The 22,833-nt window shown below is 37.2% G+C and overlaps 3 protein-coding genes across 5 annotated transcripts in view; 1 reads left to right on the top strand and 2 right to left on the bottom strand.

Annotated features, from left to right (window-relative positions):
• Positions 1-409: 409 nt before the first annotated feature.
• On the bottom strand, positions 410-6,155 carry LOC307005875 (desmin). Of its 3 annotated transcripts, XM_079626378.1 has the most exons (12): positions 5,412-5,486; positions 4,884-5,014; positions 3,900-4,053; positions 3,220-3,369; positions 2,805-2,924; positions 2,613-2,708; positions 2,393-2,527; positions 2,114-2,224; positions 1,867-1,977; positions 1,658-1,782; positions 968-1,561; positions 410-611 (listed from the first exon to the last, which is right to left on the bottom strand). In XM_079626378.1, the coding sequence occupies exons 2-12, from the start codon at positions 4,898-4,900 to the stop codon at positions 524-526; spliced, it is 1,701 nt and encodes a 566-aa protein (XP_079482504.1). In that variant the 5' UTR covers positions 4,901-5,014; positions 5,412-5,486; the 3' UTR covers positions 410-523. The 3 variants fall into 3 exon arrangements, with proteins under 3 accessions (XP_079482504.1, XP_079482503.1, XP_079482505.1); XM_079626377.1 differs by lacking the exons at positions 4,884-5,014; positions 5,412-5,486 and adding an exon at positions 5,857-6,155 and having other exon boundaries at positions 413-611; XM_079626379.1 differs by lacking the exon at positions 4,884-5,014 and having other exon boundaries at positions 413-611.
• A 1,858-nt stretch (positions 6,156-8,013) lies between these two features.
• Positions 8,014-11,054, bottom strand: tstd3 (thiosulfate sulfurtransferase like domain containing 3). Its single transcript, XM_079625764.1, has 4 exons — positions 10,731-11,054; positions 10,227-10,415; positions 9,978-10,137; positions 8,014-8,482 (listed from the first exon to the last, which is right to left on the bottom strand). The coding sequence occupies exons 1-4, from the start codon at positions 10,852-10,854 to the stop codon at positions 8,416-8,418; spliced, it is 540 nt and encodes a 179-aa protein (XP_079481890.1). The 5' UTR covers positions 10,855-11,054; the 3' UTR covers positions 8,014-8,415.
• Positions 11,055-11,776: 722 nt separating this feature from the next.
• usp45 (ubiquitin specific peptidase 45) overlaps positions 11,777-22,833 on the top strand; it is a 32,095-nt gene continuing 21,038 nt past the window's right edge. Inside the window, exons 1-5 of the mRNA XM_079626162.1 lie at positions 11,777-12,132; positions 13,042-13,150; positions 13,348-13,517; positions 14,464-14,564; positions 14,953-15,053. Coding sequence (XP_079482288.1) covers positions 13,048-13,150; positions 13,348-13,517; positions 14,464-14,564; positions 14,953-15,053 — 475 coding nt within the window. The 5' untranslated portion in view covers positions 11,777-12,132; positions 13,042-13,047. The remainder of the gene's footprint in view (positions 12,133-13,041; positions 13,151-13,347; positions 13,518-14,463; positions 14,565-14,952; positions 15,054-22,833) is intronic.

The following is a 22,833-nucleotide window of genomic DNA, read 5'->3' as shown; positions in this document are numbered from 1 at the left end:
TTTTCATTTATAAATGCATATTTTTAATTGTCAACTACATGCTGCTTTTGCCAACACATCTACCTCACACTTCCAGACAGTTTTGAGTGTTTGGCATGTTCCAGTGTGAACCGATCAGGATGGATCAGATGCAGATGAAGAGGGCAGATTTCGATAGAATGGGGCCATAGTGAGTGTGATTCTTGTTGTGGCAGTATACCGTACAGCTTGGGGTTCCCCTTTGGCCAAAGAATCAAGGTCATAAACTGAGCCTTGAGTGACACAATCACACTCCCTGAAGAAGTTTTCCTGTCTATTCCTTCCTCGTCATAAACGGTCATAAGGTGCCCTGCATCTTACACCTGTTGATATTGTGTACAATGTAGACAATGTTCACAGACAATGTTGAAACAAAAAACCCACAAAAGGAGATGATGCTAAGAGCTTTATTTCCATTTGTGGACAAGCAATGCAAGACGCAAGCTGATCTTTGAATAGTAAGGCACGCGCATTTGAAGGCATGACTGGCGAGCAGAAAACAGCACTAATCATCATCATCTGCTGCTCCAGAGATGGAATATGATTTCTCCTGTGTGTTGCTCTCCAGAATGTCATCCTCAGTTTTAACTGTTCTGTGGGAGAAAACAATGCAATTCATTCAGCAGGCTAAAACGAAACTCTAAAATATGAATTCACCTTTTATTTTCTCAAAGCTCTGCATTATCTGTTACATTTTCTTTGTAAGTTTATTGATAGTATGCTTAGATTTATTTTTATTTTGCTATCACCCTCAGGAAAAAAAAAGGTACAAAAACTGTCAGGGTGGTGCCCTTTCAAAAGACACGAAACACTGTGGGAAAGGGATACAGGGAGTGAGATGGGAATATGATTCATGGCCAGAATTGAAACCAAGTTTCTGCACAAACACCACAGAATGAGAACATGCGCAAAACCACGGTTCTGACAGAAAGCTTTATTTTAATGCTACCTGATAAGCACAGTCGTCCTCTCTGTCATCTCCACAGCCTGCTCTTGAGTATAGTCGAAAGTGGTGCCTGGGCCGCCAACCCCACCGGTGATCCCGTTGACAAAACCTCCATCATTACCTCCCGCAAGACCACCACCAATGCCTCCAAGACCTCCACCAAGACCTCCAGCCACACCACCTCCAATGCTTCCTCCAAGACCTGTGTCAAGACCATCACCAAGACCTCCAGCAACACCCCCTCCAATGCTTCCTCCAAGACCTGTGGCAGGGCTGCCACCAAGACTTCCTCCAAGACCTGTGCCAAGACCACCACCTAGACCTCCGCCAACACCACCGCCAATGCCTCCTCCAAGACCTGTGCCAAGACCACCACCTAGACCTCCGCCAACACCACCGCCAATGCCTCCTCCAAGACCTGTGGCAGGACCACCACCTAGACCTCCACCTGCTCTATCAGCAACTCCTGCACCCAGGGCACCTGCAACACCTGTGGCTCCAGCACTGTGAACACTCATGCTGCCACTCATGAGGGACATGGTTTGCATGCTCTGGACCATGGAAGACAGACGAGAGTCCTCACCCTCAATGAGCTTCCTGTGAACAACAATTAAGGAGGAAGAATTTAAGAAAATGGCACTTTTCGGTATAAACTGTTTTATGTGATCAAATATTTAAGTTGCTAAAAGCTACCTGTATGTGGTAATTTCAATCTCGAGGGACATCTTCACATTAAGCAGATCTTGGTATTCACGCAGGAGCAGCGCTATCTTCTGTTTGGAGGATTTCAGCTCAAGCTGCAAGGCCTCAATTCTTGCCTGTCAGAAGTGTTTATATAATTTATGCTTGAATTTCTTTCTTCGGTTTTACTTTGCATGTAGGCCAAATTACATTTGTCTCACCTGGAGTTCTTCTAGTTCTTTTCTGTACTTTTCCTGAGTCTCACGGATCTGTGCTTCCAACGCATCATTTTTGGTTTTCATAGAGTCCAAGTCACGCTCCTTATTTTGAATCTAAAAAACAAGAGGGAACAATGAATATTGTAATAATTTTAGACGTTATTTTACTACTGTTATAGTAAAAGTCAACAAGGTATCAAAGATTTATTGCCCAACGTAAGCATGTTAAAGAAAGATCATTAATACTTACATCCTTCTTCGCAGTGACAATTTCCTCTCTCCCGTTTCGTACCTTGTCCACATGTTTTGTTGTTTTGTTGTTGAGATCTTCAAATTTATTTTTGTACCAAGAATCCATTTCCTGTAGACAAATGAAAAGGTGTTGTGTTAATATGGAGACTAAGAGAGTGTTGTAACAACTGCAGTGTTTTTCTTTTAATGAAAACTACTCAGTCACAGACAGTGTGTTCAAATCAGCCTCCTCAATTCCAAACATTTAAAACAATATTTGTAATTTAAAAATGCCCACCTGTAAGTTCTTAGCTGCAATGTCATCATACTGGTGTTGGATCTGCTTGAGAGCGCCTGAGAGGTCGGGGAGACTGTAGACGTCTAATGCTGTGGCGTGGGCTGAGTATATCTGTTTCAGGAGCTCGTCGATTTCCTGCAAGCGTGCGGTTTGAAATATTAAAACATTTCGATTTTATTTATCAAGTGCAAGTATAATTATTTTTTTGCGTTTTAATTACCTGTTTGTGCACTCTCTGAAGGAATTCTATTTCCACCTCCAGGTTTTCTAGCTGCTTCTCCAAAGCAAAGCGCGCGGAGGTGGCGGCGTCCACGTCCTGAGATTATAAAAGATGTTCGTAAGAGATCTCATTCTATCACAATTCTTTGTTAATAAAGATAAATGTTATAAGGTAATTTGATGGGAATCGTACCGGACGGAAAGCTTCAATGTCAAGCTCGGCTTTCCTCCTCATCTCTAAGGCCTCCTCATATTTAATCTTAATCATCTCCAACTGACCAGCCATAGCATCCTTTGCAGCAATAGCAAGGTCCTTTAAAATTAATTGCAAGCATTATTATCATAATTCATAGACTTGTCGAAGTCAGAGACTGTTGGAATTACCGCCTCAGAGTTGCTTATCAATGACAACATTGGGCAACATTTTTAAAGTCTTAAAACACGCTTGTGTAAATATGTAGGCTATCCTATTAATATTTTATGGATAGGCTAAATATAGATTTGTATGGCTGAATATTAATTAACTAGGCCTACATTTATTACAGCCGTTTCAAAAAAATTTTTTTATTTATTATTATTATAGGCTATAAAGATATTCAAATGATTACCCGCTGCACTCTCATCTGGTCAGCCAGCCTCTTCAGCTCCTTGAGTTGCTCCTCGTACAGCAAGCGGAGGCCGGTGGGCTTCAAGAATCGATTCTTCAGGGACTCGATTTCCGTCTCCAACAATTTGTTTTGCTGCTCGAGCGACCGGACCTTTGTTTCGACAGGAGGATAAGAAAACACAGTACGCGTGTTATGTGCCCTGTCTGTATCTGTATGCCCACAGAAGTGCGAATAATGCGCTTTATCTCGTGGGCCAGCAGTGGCATTTCCACACTGCCAGTGAGCGCGACGCATTCAACCGTGGCCAAAGCAGACAAATGCTGTCAAAGATGGCTCTAAAAATGAGGCTCGTCTCCAAGAGCATTAAGAGCAATGTTAAAGAATGTAAAATATTTGTTAGGCTATCAATTATGGTGTTATAAATAATGTGGCATATTACTGATAGCTACACATCCATGGAATCTTTTTATTCCACAAAAGGTTAGCCTATTTGTGGTCATAGTGGAAAAAGTTCTTTAGATCATAAAAATGTTCTTTGTGTTAAGAAAAAAATATATATTAAGAAGTTCACTTGAATGGAACAATATTTTTTAAGAGTGGATAAAAGTGCTGCCAAAGCTTTAGCATCTAGTGTTTCAAAATGCACCAAGGGCATATTCATTTTGTGCAAGTGCACTTGCCTTCTCAATGTATGCTGCCAGTCGATCGTTGAGCAGAATCATTTCTTGTTTCTCACTGGTTCGTGTGCTGAGGAATTCACGGTTATCTGCAGCAGCCTGGTCGAGATCGAACCCTGGACCCCCTCCACTGAGACAGATGGCTCCCATTCCGACACTGCAATCAATTCAGATTTTGCATAACAAGAATTGCAAGGCAAAACACCATGAGACCAACTGTAAGTGAATGCTGATATTGTGAAGATTCATTTATTTGTCACTTTGGGTTTATTAGGTCACGGTCACACAAAGCGCTCGAGTCTCCTAGAGGGTTTGTGTGATTTGTAACGGATCAATAAGTCAAATGAAAAAGTGTGTTCTAACAAAGCAATTATTTGCCACCAGTCAATAGTAGGCTACTAATTAAATACGAAACTCGAAAAGTAAAGTCAAAATATTAAAGCCACCTATATTTGCAACTGCAAGCAACTCAGTTTTTATGTTAGTTTTGTATTGAGGTTGATTTAAAATATCTTAATTCATATAGCCTACATAATCTGTATAAATAATAATTATAAGACAAAAATAAATAAGAGACATGAGGACAAAAATAACAACAAAGTCTCATCATGGAAAATTGAGTTTTAAGTAGGCTAGTTAAACAAATATTTAAAGTAATTGTATTATTAATTAGATATTTTATTAACCCTCTAATGCATGAATTATGTTTTTGCATAAAAAAAATTTTTTTCATCTTATTTTCTTGAAGATTTAAGATAACAGATTAACAAAAAAAAATAAAATAAAAATTAAAACCCACCCCCTTAGCAGATTTTATTTTGTTGCCTCAGGGCAACGCTATGCAGTATAGGTAGTAAATCACAGAGAAAAATTTAATATTGTCTCAACGTTTATTAGGAAAATCAAGAGATTTGAAAATGCCTTTTATTGAGAATTTACTAAATATAAGAAAAGGGCTTTAAACATGTATTTTTCTGCCTCTCAAACCTCTTTCTGGGGTCCATTCTTCATCACTGTCACTTTCCTCAAGCTCACTGTACTCACTAATAAATCCATTGTTGGGTATGATTCTGACTGATTGCTCCTTTTTACCATAAAATGTCCCTGCATCCATTTTCCTGTAAAACATCAGTGCAGAAAAAGCAAAAACACTGATTTTGGCCTTCAAGAAAGACACATCTACCATTAGCATTGCTATTGCACTGAACACTAGCCTGTAAAAGTACAATTTAATTATTATTATTATTATTTTACCATATTGTGCACAAATAACATGTAATGATGTGTGATAACATCCAAACACATTGTCAGCAAAGACCTCATAAAAAGTACCCCTTATCGCATAACGTTGCCCTGAGGCAACAAGAAGAAAAACTGAATTTCTAAACATGCTAAATTAAAAAAAAGTTAATAAAACTTGACAAACGGCTTCTCTACACCTTCATGCACATACATATATTTTTTATTTACAGTTCATGTCATTGTAAATAAGATTACTGAAGCAAATAATCTTACATTCTTCTCACACCATGTGCTCCTGTGACCACATGTCAGAAAAGGAAGTCCTGCCTTCAAATGATGCTTGATAGTGACTCCCACACCTTATTGGACCATTCTATAGCAATCATTTGATCATTTTGATTGGTTGCAATTATTTAAAGAAACATGTACTGGAAATTAAACTTAAAAACACTTTCCGTTGCCTGAGAGCAACGCTATGCAGTAGAGGGTTAAATATATGCCATGTGTAATATACAAAAAAAAACATATATACAAAAACGTAATTTATACACACACACACACACACACACAGTGTATTAATGTTATGTAAGCAAATACATAACTTACACATGTATATAACATTTTTAAGTTACACTGTGCACCTCCTATAAATAACAGATTAAGTTAATGCATATGATGATGTTCAGTATTGTTCCTTTGCTTAATGTGCGATGCTTACCCAGTCATGAGGGGCTGGCTGCGTGAGGATGAGATGGTCCTCCGTCCCGCGGCCATGCTGCTTCTCACAGCGGTGGCGTTACGGGAGTAGCTGGCTGACCGGCACCTCCCCACATCCCGTCTGACGGGAGAAGGGCTGCTGACCCTCACCTGGTAAGAGGAGGTGCTGGTGTCCTCGAAATGTCGGCGATAGGATGAGATCCGTTCTGGGCTGCGACTCATCATTGATCAGTGGCTAAACTTTAAGGCCTTACTTTGTTGATCTTCCTCTTGCAAGCTCTGTTCACAAATCCACACTCCCAGAGGACCAGGCATTTTATACTCGGCTATAAACATGAGTCAGTGCTTTGGGAATGTTGAGCCTCTGCACCATCAAGAAATGGGCCCGTCACTCAAACATCTGTCAGGGTCTTGAGAGGTGTTGAATGGAGGGTCAAATTAAGAGGCAGTCGTGATGTTGATGTGCTTTGATATGTGGGCTTTTAATTACACATGCTTCTAGACAGAGCAAGAAATAGTGTCACGGGGTCAATCTGTGCAAAGGGATGATGTGAGAGATGACATTAATCTGGTCACTATTTACAAGCATGTGTAAAAATAAGAAATGCGAAGGGAAACGAACCCCAGTGTTTGTCTATCCTGTCTGAGATTCACGCTTGAGATGACTAAAGGATTTAAGTGGGAAGTCCTCAGTCTTTTTAATCATAATCTAAAGAACCTAAAATAATAATTTTCCCTTAAAAAGGTGCAGATAGAGTATCAGCTGAATTATGCTCTGTTTTCTTCATTACACAATGTTGCTGTTGTTTTTTTGAGCTGACAGAATGTGGTTCATGAGATTCTTTCCAACGATCTAAGATTTGCCAGCCTTGTGGGAGGAAGGCTGGGTCTGCATCTCTCTGAGATGTGAACAGTGGCTAAATGAGCTGAATCACTCAGGCGTTATTTTACTCCTGCTATCTCATTCAATTACAGTACATTAGTCATTCCTGTAGCAGTGGTCATATACAGAAAAAAACAATGACACCATTGATAAAGACAATAGGCTAGCCTCTAGGCAATAATAAGGCACTATTATCTTTGTCCATTTGTTGTTGAGGCTGCTTTGCTTAGTAGTTATACGTTTTTTTCCCCAGCTTTACACATCACATCCACATTAATGGCAATGGTACATATAATTCTTATAATCGGACACATACTTATGGCTCAAAGACACATGCAAGAGTGTAAGAAATTCTGATGATATTATAATAAAATGGCAGTACAATGTTGTTGTCATAAGTCACAGTCACAGATGACATTGCAACTTGGACAATTACAAAGTCTTATAAAGTGCCAGTCAGATTATGTACGGCTGAACAGGGTTTTCTTATTTGTAAGGTAGAAATTGTTGAAAAAGTTTGGCATCTGTAAGATTTAATGTTTTTGAAAGAAGTCTCTTATGCTCACTGCATTTATTCAGTTTAAAGTATTAAAACAGTAACATTGTGAAATAATATTAGAATTCAAAATAACTGTTTTCTGTTTTAATATATTTTAAAATGTAATTTATTTTTGTGATGGAAAACAGAATTTTCAGCATTATTACTCGTCTTCAGTGTCACATGATCCTTCAGAAATCATTCAATATTGATTTGCTGGTCAATATTTTTTTCTATTGTTAAAATGGTTGTGCTGCTTAATATCTTTGTTAAAACCATGATTTGTTTTCCATATTCTTTGATGAATAGAAAGTTCAAAAGAACAGCACTTATTTCAAGAAATCTTTTCTTGATAATTCAAAGATAATCAATGACTTTACCGTCTTTTTTTATCAATTTAATTCTGCCTTGCTGCATAAAAGGGTTATTTATGTCTAAATAAATATAGGCATATATTGCACATAAACCAGAATTAAAGTGTTTTGTCTTGGTAGTTTTATCTCACTAAATTACATAAATTATGTTTACATCAGATTTTTATATTTTGTGAAGAAAAAGCAAGCAATAGCCGGTACACAGTGATATTCAAATGAAGGATGAGTTGCACCCTAAGTTTTAATACTTAAGGTTAGGGGTTTGTTTTAATTTACTTTTAATGTTTTAGATGCTTTTATCAAAAATGACAAATGCGAGATAATGCAGATAAACTTTTTCAAATAAGCACAATACACACAATGTGACATTAAAGTTTTACTTTCAAGAATACAAAAACAACACTCCACTTTATAGAACTATGCAAACTGAACATAAATCATTGGGTAAATGTTTTTGCCCTGATATTTGGTTTATGTATTAGGCAAATAGCCAACAGCCCTTTGAACAGAAATTGATACACACTGCACTTCCCATTCCAACTATACTACAGTAGGCTATATGTCAAATGAAATAGAGTAGAATGTGCATGGATCCCAATATGTAATATAGTGCATCTTGATTTATAATATAATCACACCATTCCTTTACTTCCAGTCAATACCATTAAATTACACAGACTTAGTGGCACATTTTGACTGAGTCAATTGAGACTGCAGTACAAGTCAAACTTCTATCACAGTGTTGGCATGACTACAAAGGGACAATCACTTTTTGGTTTGTATTAATTCACGTTCTGCCCATTCTTGCCATCCGCCTGGAAAATGCTGAACCCTACCGGAAGAGAAGAATCAATTAGGCAACTAAGGCCATACAAACAGAACTTCAATATACTAGCGTAACCTATTGATATAAGAAACAAATCTGGTTTGTATAATCTGGTGCATATCCTGTTGCTTCTTCTTGGTGGACAGACACCTGGAGTATATTGTATAAAATTCACAGTAGCCCTGCCTATAAATGTATGTATATTATACTACATTAAAGACACACTGTCACTTTTTTTGTTTAAAGGTATTTTACACTTAAATCCCTGTTTTCAGATCCTTGCTGATGAAATAGAACAGTTAAGATTAAAATTTGGACACATGCTGCTCTCCCAAGAATTTTCAGTTTCTTTCGCTTTCCCCCCCATCACTGATATGCTCACACAAAAATCGCTGCAAAAGATGCTTTCCAACAGGTTTTATCGTAGTTTTTGTCCAACTCCATTGACTTGTACCTCACAGCACATCCAATACAAGTCAATGGAGTTGGACAAAAACTACAATAAAACCTGTTGGAAAGCATCTTTTGCAGCGATTTTTGTGTGAGCATATCAGTGAACACCCCTGACCACTCGGTGAGTTGTTGGACAGCAGCATGTGTCCAAATTTTAATCTTAACCGTTCTATTTCATCAGAAACGATCTGAAAACAGGGATTTAAGTGTAAAATACCGAACTTGTCCTTTAAAATGTATATAATGAGCGAGTGCATCATGTACCCATCTTACAAACTGTGTTTTTGTCTTATTTTGAATCACTATGATGCCTATAAGAAGTGTTTATATTCAGACGAAGTCAGACACTCAGTATCTGCATGACTGTGCCATAGTAGCTCCGGCTACAATGTTCTTCCACAAGACACATGCAATTTTGTTTATTAAACACTAGAGTGCCAAAAGACAGAGTTGTATACCTTTGGTGTATTTAAATACTAAAAACAGAGGTGACCAAACCAAATTTGGTCTGTGATGATGACCTTTGATTTGGCCTGCCATGCCATATCAGGAGGAGAAAAATAGGAAATAGACATGCAATTGAAGCATATCTTCATTTCTAATTTATAGTTTTGTTTTACCTTTTTTTGTATTTAAATGTAGAAAATATAAGTTCACTTTGTGTAAAATAAAATGCAACATTTAATTTCAGCATACGGCCCTCAATCAAGTAAACTTTTTGGCCCATCGTAGTAAAACGTTTGGGCATCCTAATTTATTATGACATATCATTTATTATTACCTATTATTACCTATTTTGATAGGTTTTTCCTTGACCGAATTTACTTTCAAATCAAATACTAATTGGTGACTCCCCATTTGACGACTTCTACCGTGAGGTATAACAGATGCTGTAAATTATACATTTAGAGTAATTTTCTTTGACTTCTGGACTGAAAATATAATAGCCCTGAGAAGTCATGCTTTTCAAAGTTTCGCTCAGAACTCAAATAAAAAGTGACAAAGAAACAGGCACTATAATAGTTCTATAATAATCAGAATTGCTCACTTGGTGTATCCTAATGACACTGCAGCGTCCAGGGCAGATTTGCTTCTTACACCAGCAAGGCAGGTGAACACTACATTTTGGGATTGTGATGGCATATCTCCTCCGTATTTCTCATTGAATTCATCAGGTTTGAGCTGAAGAGCTCCATTCAATTGTCCCACTGCAGATGAGAGGGTACAGTAGCTATTGTAATTTATATAACGAGACTTTAAATATACAGTTCATGGATTAGGACATTCACTGACTTACGTGGAACGTTAATAGACCCCTGTATGTTCCCGTATTCCCTGAGTTCCCACGGCTCACGGACGTCTATAACCACACCGGATCGGGACACCAGCAGTTTCTTCAGCTGCTCATATGACACATCTATTGAAGGCTGGCTAGAAGAGCTGAAATTTAGTAGCGAAGCACCATCATAACGAATGACGCGGATATCTGAAAGAAAACACACACACACACATTTGACCGACAGAGGCCGTTCTTTTGCTAGGCGTATAGTTGTCGTTGTGTGATATTTTACCTCTAAAAATAAAAATGTCACCTTTAGAACAAATTACAAGCTCGGTTTTTTTTTTTTTAGATTAGCCAACTTAATTATTACAGTCCAAACTTTTTCAAAAAAACGCAGAGGGAGAAATCACATAACGTTAATGCGGTAAAGACGAATGCCAGATTGGCCGGGATTTTACAGATCTATAGGTGTCAATCACGATGTATTACATTTACACACTGCAACATTTCAACACTCACGTTGTAAGCAACGTAAATGTGTCCAGCATGAACTCGTCAGAGGTCTTGTGACAAGAATGACACTTCTGCTCGCTACAATGCGGACAAAACTTCTCGTCAGCCGTGAACAGACATTTAACGCCATGCTAGAACTTATAGTAAGGAAAGCTGCAAGATGACAATATTACTTGTTTCCTTGTTTTGTGTCTAAATATTGACGAAAACACGGTGGGACGCAACACGCAAGTCTAAGCTAAGTAGCAGGATTGCAGCTATCAACAACTCCAGTACGCATGCGCAAAACTACTACGTATTACCAGTGACGTATGCTACTCTTTTTTAGCCCCAATTTCACTTTTAAGTTGTATATAACGATATAGTTCTTTTTGCTTTTCTTTTTTCTTTGCATGTTTTCTTCATATTTTCTCCTAGCCTTTTTTTTTTTTTTTTTTTGCATAATGTGATCAACAAAGTGTTTATACTATATTTTGACATGCAAGTAATTATTTAACAGAATCTGTGGTTATGTCATGTTAATGCATAATTTACGTTTGCTCAGACCCACACGTCCAATATTAAACTAATTATAAACAAATCTCAGTTGAGAAAGTGGGCATTCCGAAATTATCGGTGCTTGCAAATTAAAGCATTTGTTTAATGTAGAAGTGTGGTTTAATTGACGTTTGAATAATACATTGTTAATATAGGTCTAACTTTCATTAAAATGATCGGAAAATGTAAATTAACACAAACAATACCAAGACAAGAGGAATGTTCATGCACAATAAAATAAATTATAGGCCGGATATAATGCACATATAATGCAGCAAAGAATAACTGGTTAAATTATGCAAAAAAATAAATAAGAAAAAGTAAAAATAAAAAAGAATTTTTTTTTCTTATTTTATTTTTGACACATTTACTCCAATAACACAAAAAGAGTGAAAATGTGACATGGTTTACATGATATATAACAATAATATTGAATTCTCACATAGCTCTTTTGTCTTTACATTTGTACAAAACACTACAGTACTTCTAAAAATGTTTCGTCTTCTGAGCCAAACAGCTCTATTATAGCAACAGTAGATACCCAAACGAGTTTGACCATACAAGTATCCGTAGCGCGTCGTTAAGGGTGTGACCACGTGACATATGTGATACTTGTGCTTTCTGTTCTTCTTCCCCAAATGCCACCAAATACGCTTACAAACTCTATAAATCAAAATACAAACTGTATCGGGATTGCTCGATTCCTGATTGTCGAAGTTTTAGATCCGAACACCAAACTACCGACAGAAATTCTTCCGTATTTATAAACTTGGAAGCATATGCAAGTTATCAGCCTCGCTCTTCCACCTGGCCACTTGACAACTGACGTTCACTTGGTTGCGAACCTAGAGAGGAGGGGAACATAAACAGGGTGAGTTTGGTTTATTACTATAAGCCAACGACATTTTACTGTTGTAACTACTCTAACTGTGTGTTATAAACAGATCTTACTTAATACTAGGGAAGCAAAGGCCTTTAACCAGCCGGTACCTGCTGTCAGTACTTGTATCAGTTACCTGGGCAAGTCTCAGGTGTCGTGCTCTTGTTTGCTTTTCTACAGTGGTTTGCTTAAGTTATAACTAATTCTCTCGTATTGCTTTATTATCCTCACTTACGTCAGTTATAGTTAATGGTTAAACTGCTGACAGGATACTTCTAAACCGTATTCAATTGCTGTCATCTTACAGTATTCATGAGTTCAGATAGATCGGGTATTCTTCTACTGTGGTGTTTGCCCACTAAGATATTTGAGATGGAAAGGAAAAATTCGCAGTAGTGTCAATAGATAATTCCAGAGCTTTCCAGAACCTTGTTCTTCACTAAAAACAAAGTGTTGTGTTGGGAAAAATCAGAATAAGAAGAAAATATAATATCAGTTTACATGTTGTGCGTCCTTATTTTAGCAGTTTATATGCTTTTAGTTGCTTTTGATTGTTTGATTATAATTATTAAAAGAAAGTTTTTTAGCCTTTAGTTATATTCAATTATTTAAACAAAAGAAAAAATCTTTTTAAGCATTTTTTAGTTACAATGGATGATTTTCATTTTAATATATAGCCTAATTTAATATAAATAGTTTAACTCTTTGAAAAAATGTTAGTCTTTTAGTTACAATGGATTATGTAAGTCTTTTAAATATTTTTTTTCATTTTGTGCCCACCTCGGAAGTGTGCTGAGCCCCTCATGTGTATGTGTTAGCCTATGTGATAATGTTAGGCTTCAGAAACACAATTTTGCCTGTGCTGTTGGTTCTCATACTTAGTGTGTTTTTTTCCCCCAGATACAAATGCGGTTGAAAGACCCCTTCTCTTTAAAAACCGCAGACATGACCAAGCGGTCTAACAAGCCAAAGAAGCCTCGCGATGAAGAGTCGTCCGACGAGGTTGGCGGTAAGGAAAGGTTATGATGTAATTTTTCATTGATGTACGTTGCAAAATTCCAGAGAAGCATACAAAGCATTTATCAGACATTAAGGATCTATCATGCATGTAGTTCCTTAAGCATTCAAATTCAGATTGTGGATTTAACAAAGCTTGTATAGAGTTGTAAACTCTTCAGTAAAGATGTATATTCTTGTGTCATCTAGGGTTGACGTGCCAGCATGTGAGCAGGGCTGTGGACCTCAGCTCAGTGAAGAAGGCAGTGACAGGCAGCCTGTGGTCGGTGTGCTCCGATTGTCTTAAGGAGAGGAATGTGCTTGAGGGAGAAGCAGCAGGAGCACATGACATCCTTGTGTGCCTCAAGTGTGGGTTCCAGGTGAGATCTTCTCATTTTGAAACACTAATATATTGTGTTACAATCTATGCAGTTCTGTCAGTGCGCAGTGTCATGTTGTTTGCGGCATATTAATATTTCACAAATATTAGAAACTTTACTGCCAAAATTTTTATAAGAATTATAAAGAAAATGTACACAGAAAGTCATTTTAAGCATTTATGCTTTTTTAAGGCATTTTGTGAACAAGTTGTCTAAAAGTTTGGGGTCAGTATGATTTTTAAAAAGTAGCCTATGCTCACCAAGGTGCAGATTCTGTAAAAACTGTGACATTATTATCATTTAAAAATATTCCTGTGATGGCAAAGCTGAATTGTCCACAGCCATCCAGTTTTCAGTCACATGATCCTTCAGAAGTCATTCTAATATTCTGATTTGGCTGGTGCTTAAGCATACTTTTTTTGTAATCTATGTTGATAAAAAATAAGAATTTTTAGTGGATTCTTTGATTAATAAAAAGTTCAAAAGAACAGCATTTATTTTAAATATAATTTTTTTGTAACAATGGAAAAGTCTTTACTGTCACTTTTGATCAATTTGCATTCTTGAATAAAAGTATCAAAAGTTTGACCCAAAACTTTTGAACGTTAGTGTTCTGAAAAGAGCAGCAGTGGTTGTTGGGTACTGCAAGTGTCAAAACCAAGGGGAAATAAACTTTTATTAGGCCTGTGCTTAAAAGGTCATATTATTACCCTGGTCGCACAGCATTTCTGAAAGTAGATTGAGTGACCCTACTGTTTTCTTTGCCTTTTACTCACAGTATTTGAATGGGTCATTTAAGCTGTTCAGCATGTTTGGGAGTATGGTAGAGACTTTGTTTGACCTTGATTTGACAGTGGGGGGAAAAAAAACGTATTGACCAAAACTTGACTAGATCTTAAAATATATGCCAACCTTCAAACCTTGCTATTGTTGCTCTCTCTTCCAGGGCTGTAACCAGGCAGAAACTCAGCATTCCACAAAACATCAGCAAGCTCATCGCTCTGACTCTCACTGTATCACCATCAGCCTCAGTACATGGAAGGCCTGGTAGGAAACGTCAATTGATTATGCTGTATTGCATGATTATTTGATCATTTATCCATATACACAAAGGTTAATAATGCAGTTATTTTGACGTTTCTATTAATCAAATAAAGAAGTTATTTGCAAATTTGAATGATTTCTGAAGAATTGTGTGATACTGATGACTGGAGTAATGGCTGTCGAAAACTCAGCTTCGACATTGCAGGAATAAGTTACGAAAAATGTATTAAAATACAAAACAGTTTATTTAAATATTTCACAACATTACTTTTTTTTGTGTGTATTTTTGATCAAATAACTACAGCTTTCAAAGATGTGTACGATCTTTTGTATTAGACATAAAATGCATAATATATTGGATTTTGACATTAGTTTTGCTCACCTTTAACAGGTGCTTTGAATGTAAGGAAGAGCTCTCCACTCACTGCAATAAGAAAGCCCTGGCTCAGACTCTGGACTTCCTGCAGAAGCACTCAGCAAAGGCCGCCTCAGGTAGTTATTCCACAGAAAAACACGCAGAAGTGTGACTATCTTTAATTATAGGAAAACACTTTTTCATCTGCTAATAATAGTGACAGTAATTTACGCTGTTGTAATGATTTATAAATCTAAGATTTATATTTGATAGAAGCTGACTCTCATTTACAGGTTAAAACCTCGAAAATACCTTGTTTTATAGAGTTTTTAGAGCTCAAAAAAGAGCTAGGTTTTCTTTCAAATGGCTCTTTTAGAAGCCCCTATTGTTTCTCTGTACACAGCAATGCCGTGTTAGCACAACTGACATCACTGACCTTTGCCCTGGGATCACTCGTTTTAGTTTTCCTGATACAATGAGACGACATACATACTCTTTAGGCAACCTGAAAGCACTGCGATATTTCATTGACAAAAAATCTGCTGTTTTTTGAGTGTCCTCTCTTATATTTACGTAAATTCAGTTTTGTGCATATAGTTTTTTTTTTTTTTTACTATATATATTAGGCTTTTCACACATTAAAGAGTTAGTCATTCTAAACCCCATTCTAAATAGAATCCTTGAATATGTTGTCTCAAGTTTCAAACTGCTCATTCTTTATTTCATACTGTACATTCCTAAGCCCTGAGTTGACTATTTAATTTGGATATTTGTGGTGGCAGCAACCATGATTGAATACACACAGCGTATAACCAATTTAAATAATGACTAGTCTAACTTATTTGATTACAGTACACAGGTTTTCAGTTACTGTACGAAGCTCAAAATAGGAGGCATATATAATTGTAGTATGTTCAATTTCGAATAATTTTTTACTGTACAATTTTAGCACAGTAATGTGGGGTTAACCATGCAAAAGTGGTGCTTACTGCTCCAATTATAATCTTATCTAGTAGCCTATATTTATGATTATATTGATATTCAATTAAATGTTATGATAATAATTGTAAGAAAGAAGTGCATCTTTTGGCAGTAGGGTACTGTACAGAAACGGCAAAGACTATTTTAGCATTAATTTGCCTCGTATAGGTGATATATTAACCTTTGTGTCACTTAGCTGTTATTAGCTGACTGCTTTCTGTCATAGAGCAGCTCCCTGGCTCCACCTAGAGCTCCAGCAGCAGCGATGCCTTGGACCCATTGAATAGTTTCTCTGCTACATTTTTGTTTTTAATCTGTTGGAGTGATTCATGAACTCCCCATCATCACCATTATGCCCTTGAGTAAGAGGATTAACCCCAGGTTGCTTGACTGAACTGTCCTTGTAGTAAGAGTATACACAACTTCCTGGAATGCATAGTGTAGTATTTTAAAACCTGATGCTTATTTATAACCACACAGCACACTAGAAGTCCTCTTTCGCCATTAGTTCTCTACCTGCTAATCTTGACTTTTAATCAGGTCCTTGCACGTCATGCTCGTCTGCATCACAAACTTGATGTCTTCCAATTGGCATTACTTTTTTTTTTATGAAACTATCAAGAACACATGTGGGTAACCTCACAATCAGAAGAAAAACATAATTAGAGAGAAATAAATTAAATTTCTATGTTTAATAAAGAAAATGAAGCTAATTTTTAGTTTACCCCTCCTTTTTTACATTGTGACATTTTTCATAACATAAGCTTAATTGTCATAAACATAATATCATTCACAAGTTTGGGGTCCGATTTAATTTTTTGAAGGAAATTAATACTTCTATTCAGCAGGGATGCATTAAATTGTGACAGTAAAGTTTACAGTAAAGTTTAAATTTATAATGCTACAAAAGATTTCTATTGCAAATAAATGCTGTATAAATGCGTTTAAACTTTCTATTCATTGAATAATCCACACAAATATTAAGCAGCACAAATGTTTTCAACATTGATACAATAAGACATTTTTCTTGAGAATCAAATCAGCATATTATAATGATTTCTGAAGGATTGTGAGACTGAAGACTGGAGTAATCCCTGCTGAAAATTTAGCATCAGTGGAATACATTTCCTTTTCAAATATATTAAAACATACCAGTTATTTCTTTGTAATAAGATTTGATTACTGATTTTTCTGTATTTTTAGTAAAATAAATGAAGCCTTAGTGAGCATAAGTGACTTGCCAACCAAACGTTTGAACGGTTAAATATGTATGTACGCTTAATTTTCTTCAGGCAAAATGTTTTTTCATTTTTATTTAGTGAATTTGCAGTAAAAATAGTGCAAGTGTTCTTGCTAGTTTCATGAGATTCACCCATGTAATTAATTCATATTGTAAAGCCTGGCTGAAATAATGAGGACCAGCATAACAGAGTATGATCATTCTTCATTATTACGAAGAAACAACTTTAAATACATTCTGTGGTTTTTATTTATTTATTATTTATTCAAGTTTCAACTATGTGCCATGAAAGACAGCTTTTTTTCTCTGGTATGTAAGATTAGACGACACCTCCATCCGAGGCACAGTGTCTGTTAAAATTTCTCTTTTCAGCGATGAGCAAAAGCTAGTGTACAATTTCACATAGCAGTGAAATATGCAACCACCTTGTCCATGATGCTTAACTGTCATTGAATCCATTTCCGTCCCTGTCCATGGACTAATGCTCTGGTGTATCAAAGTTAAGTTCAGTTAAACCTAGCCTAACTGGTCTCCCGCCACTCCAAGGGCAGCCAGGCTCTTGCTAGAGAAGCTGCGCTCCAATTCCGTTACTGCCGCATGGCTGCGCTCATTAATGGCATTAGGCGGTCGAGTGGTGCTCCCCGGTCGGATTCCCTGAAGAACGGCTGCAGCTGTGTGGGGATGGGATCCTGAGCTCTGCTCCTCCCCCTGCCCAGCCACATCTCCCATGATCCTTCTTTGCTCACGCCGAGCTTCTGGGAGAGGGTCTCGTTTTCTTCAGGAGGGGAGCTCGTTTTGTATATAGAGCATCCTCAGCTGTTGAAAGGCGACGGATGTTTTGAGAGAGATATTTTGCTTATGAAATGGCTGTATTTATTCGAAACATGTGAACAGAAAACTCTGATCTAATCAGAACAGAAAGTTTTGATTATTTCACAACTAAGATTTGGGAACAAGCTTTGATTCTTTCTTATAGTGGAACATCTTTTCAGTCCAGACAGACTCGCTTATCTTTGCACCATAGCCTTGACTTAACTCAAACGTCTTGATGTTCATCAGATGATAATTTTTTATTATCTCTTTCCAGTCAAGCCTGATAAACTGTCTGAGACAGAAATCTGAAGACAGAAAAGGGAAAACAGTTGCCCACTTGGTGTGTTTTTTTCTTTTCTGGTGAGGTCCAGAAGGTAGCTGGTGGTGGTCTGTGGTTTTGGGCCAGAGTTGGGCCACCTTCTGCCCACATCCTTCTTACCCAGCTCTTTAAATTACCTGTTGCCATTCTTCCATGCTCATTGTTCCAGGCGGGCTGACTAAATGAGGAAGAAACAGGCGGCCATTGTGGCTGTGAAATGGACTGGCGCTGGCATAGAGGAGCTGGTGAAATTGCATTTCTGCAATATTTGAAGGCCAGGGTTTTTTTAGACAGAGCTTGTTGTTGTGTTCGCTTTTTCTGAAAGACTCGTGGCACAAAAGAGCCCCAGCAAGAATTTTCCAGAATCCATAATAGTTTTCCACAACAACAGCAGGGAGAAGAAAGAAAATCTATTAACTGCGCTCTCTCACCAAAAAGGCCTTCAGCTCAAGTACCAGAGTCTTGGTAGAAAGAGACTTGACCTCAGAGAGCCAGGCTTGCGCTTGAAACACAGCTGGGAAGGCATTGTTTGAGGAAATTAAAATGTTTTTGCTTCAATAGGCATCACAAGCTGGCACATGCAGCAGTTGAATCTTTATTTTCTCATATTGATTTTCAATCTCATTTCATATTTCATGAGGTGAGGGTTCAAACTTATTTTGCTTTACATTTCAGGTTTTTATTCATTTTTTTTTTTAAACACAGTTGTAAACAATTGCATGGTAATCCTGAGTGAATTGATAACACAGATAACTTGGAGTACTCGGGGTATCTCAGCACTTAGTAGGGATGCACAATATATCAGTACCATATTGGTTATTGGCAGTGTTTTTTTTAATTATCTGTGTTATATTTAAGATTTAATTGTGCATATTTTTTGTGCAATATTATATTACTTTTGCAGTGCCGTAAACTTTTTTTTAACACTAATAATATACTAAAACTGTTAAATGTTAGCCTCAACTAATCCCAAACTAACTGAATATAAAATGTTCACACTGTACATTACAATTATGTTATGCCCAAATTAACTTATCATTTATCTGTTTTCAAATGTAAAAACACTGGGGGTTTTTTGGTTTTTTTGGACAAAATAGTATAGAATTTTTATGTTGTCGATCATAGCATAATAAATAATTATCAGCTTATTGGTATTAGCTAAAATTTTGAACACCAGTGCATTCCTACTTTCAAGTCTATTAAATGCCTCCTAAGTCGAGTGGTGCAGAGATGACGTCAGAACTCTGAAGACTAATTTGCCAGTGGTTCCTTCGAGATTTTCCTTTGTAAATATAATTTGACGATACTTTGACATTTTGTTCTACAACGTAAATTACACCCATACCAAAAGTTTAGTTTGTTTATTTTTTAAAAAGGTATGTTTCTAATAAGTCACTAGATAAGACAGTTTGGGTGTTAGTGTGTGCAGTTTATGTATTCGAAAATAACGTCAAAATGATGTTAACCTATGTTAAATTATGTTATTTACCGGTATTTTACTCATAAATTGGAAAAAACCCATTTTAAAACCCCATAGTAATCCCTTCACAACTGTAGTATTTTTTTTTATCGGTTTACTGTATTTTCGAATCTCAAATTAGCCTATATTTGATATACACTTGGATGGTTTTTAAAAAATTTTTTTACATTTAATCTATTAATGTTGAGGATTTTACAGCTAGGTCTTGTTGATTACCGAGGATGGTTAGCCTCGGGTGGGAGAATGCTTTTCTATTTAGGTCAATCCTGAGCCAACGCGAACAGCACATTATGTGTGTGTGTGTGTGTGTGTGGGTGCATGAAGGAATCAAGACGTTGGATACCCTTGGCCTCAGATGGCAATGAAGCACGGTTTTCATGCCCCATGGCCACAACAAATTAACAAATTAATAAGACATTTGGTGTTGCTCGGCCTTCCTCATGACTGCTTGCTGTCTTCAGCCTAAGGAGAGTTGTCCTTCACTTTGTGAGAAACAAGGGAAGATATTGAATAGTGTACATGTTCAGTGCATTAACTTCTATAAATCTGTGCTTGACTCTTTTCGGAAAGTTCTCTGCTGCGATGCTACAAACACTTGTTACACTTTTGTTTCAATGCTTTTTCATGCTTTATGACCTTTTGGAGTCATGTATACAAAAAGCAGGTATAAAAAATGAATTATCTCAGTGTGATAGTGTCTAGGACCAAGTGTAAATGGTTCACCTGAAATGAAATTGTCATTCCAAACCTGTATGACTATCAAAATAAATTTGAGCAACTTAGCTCGATTCAAAACGGTAAGCTTGTAATAATGTTTTTAATTCCAGTGGTTCTGGTGGATTTCCGCTGTAAATTTGAGCATGTCTTTGCGTCATTACGTCACATCTGTACACATAAAGGAGGAGTCTCGGCTAGTAGGCTATATTGAGGATGTTGGAGGTGGAGATTTATAGCCTTTTCTCACAGCACTTATATAATTAAACTTATTATTTTGATGGCGGATCCAGAAAGGTTCAAACGACAATCAAAAGATTCACCCATTGTAAAATGCAAAAGACTTCGTAGTGGCTACAGAAAAAAAAGAGACTGCGACCGGGCCCATGCAAAAACAAGTATAATATCGGAAGGGCATTAAATGTAGTCATGCAATGCTGATGTTGTTAACATTAACAATTTGAGAACAAAGTTTAATTTGCACGGTTTGACGTGATATGATAAGCGGTCATTAGATTTAATCAGCGCTATTTACTGCAATGTAACCAGCAGCCATATCACCCTGTAACCCAAGACTGGTTTCCCACTGAAGCTAAGCGGGGCTGAGCCTGGTTAGTACTTGGATGGGAGACCTCCTGAGAAAAAACAGGTTGCTGCTGGAAGAGGTGTTAGTGAGGCCAGCAGGGGGCGCTCACCCTGTGGTCTGTGTGGGTCCTAACACCCCAGTGTAGTGACGGGGACACTATACTGACAAAGAGCGCCGTCCTTCGGATGAGACGTTAAACCGAGGTCCTGACTCTCTGTGGTCACTAAAAATCCCAGGATGTCTTTCGAAAGAGTAGGGGTGTAACCCCGGCATCCTGGCCAAATTTGCCCAGTGGCCACTGTCCATCATGGCCTCCTAATCATCCTCCTATATATACTGATTGGCTTCATCACTGTCTCCTCTCCACCAGTAAGCTGGTGTGTGGTGGGCGTTCTGGCGCAATATGGCTGCCGTCGCATCATCCAAGTGGATGCTGCACATTAGTGGTGGTTGAGGAGATTCCCCCCTTCTATGTAAAGCGCTTTGAGTGTCCAGAAAGGCGCTATATAAATGTAATGAATTATTATTATTAATGCTTTTTTCCCCATAGTTGGTCAAAACAAAAGTTGTTACTTACTTGTTAAGAGGACATTTAAAGATCATGTAACCCTGAAGACTGGAGTAATGGCTGCTGAAAATTCAGCTTTAACATCACATGAAAAAATTACATTTTAAAATGTATTACAACAGAAACCAGTTAATATAAATTAAAAATATTTCACAGTAGTACTGCTTTTACTGTATTTTTGTTCAAATAAATGTGACCTTGATGAGATTAAGAGACAAAAACATTACAAAACCTAAATTTTTCCAAACTTTTGACCGGTACTGTATAATATATGAAAACGTGAGAATTTTTTTTTAAATGTTACCTAGTTTAAGTTGAATATGTATGAAAATTTGTAAAAATTAAATAAAGAATTAAAGCTAAATAGAAATATAAAAAAAGCTAATAAAAATGACAAATCACACTGAAGTACTAAACCTTGAAAGTAAACTGTAAACTGAAAATCTAAAAATAAAAGCTGATTCAAAATATGAATACAAATACAATATAAATACAATAATCACATATAAATAATTCTAAAATAACACTGCTAGAATGTTAATATTCATGCCTGCTTTTTTAAACTGTGTTTTGTACAACCTTTTTTATATACAGTGAATGTGGATGGGGACCAGGGACCACTGTGGTCCTTGTCTAGAATAGAACAGAACTAGAATAGAAACTAGAATAGTTTCATTGTCTAGAATAGAACAGCTTAGACATTCTGCTAAATAGATTTTTTGTGAGGGCGAGTAATGAAAGGGTTTCACAGCTCTTGTTTTGCATCAAAGCTCTTAGGGAAAATCTTCTTTTAATGCAGTTATCAGGAAACCACATACAGTTCACTTTGGCGCTTGTGCATTTTGGAGAGAACTGGGTGGGGAGTGGATTGCTGATCGTTTAGGCTGCCCCGGGGACATGCTCCACAGTGTCACTCCTGCCCATATTCGGTGGCTGAGCAAGGAGAGCCAGGTGGTGGTGCCGAGTTCAGGACAGTCAAGCGTGGCCGTGGTGCATGCTGACATTTGCCTTCGCTAACTGCTGCAGGGAGAGGAAAAATCTGTTTTTCCATATGCTTGTTCAGGGCACTGTCCTCCCCCCCCCCAGTCCCCTCTATGTATCTCCTTCGCTGCCACGCTGGCAGATGGCTCTCTGAACATTGTTTACCTTGATCAGCGGGCCCAGATGTGATGCAACTCCATAGACATTCCCACATTGCACCATTTATTCTCCTGGT

Source organism: Phoxinus phoxinus, assembly GCF_949152265.1.
Source record: "Phoxinus phoxinus genome assembly, chromosome: 10".
NCBI lineage: Eukaryota > Metazoa > Chordata > Actinopteri > Cypriniformes > Leuciscidae > Phoxinus > Phoxinus phoxinus.
Note: the sequence above shows the minus strand (reverse complement) of the source record. Positions and strands in the feature narration are given on the sequence as shown.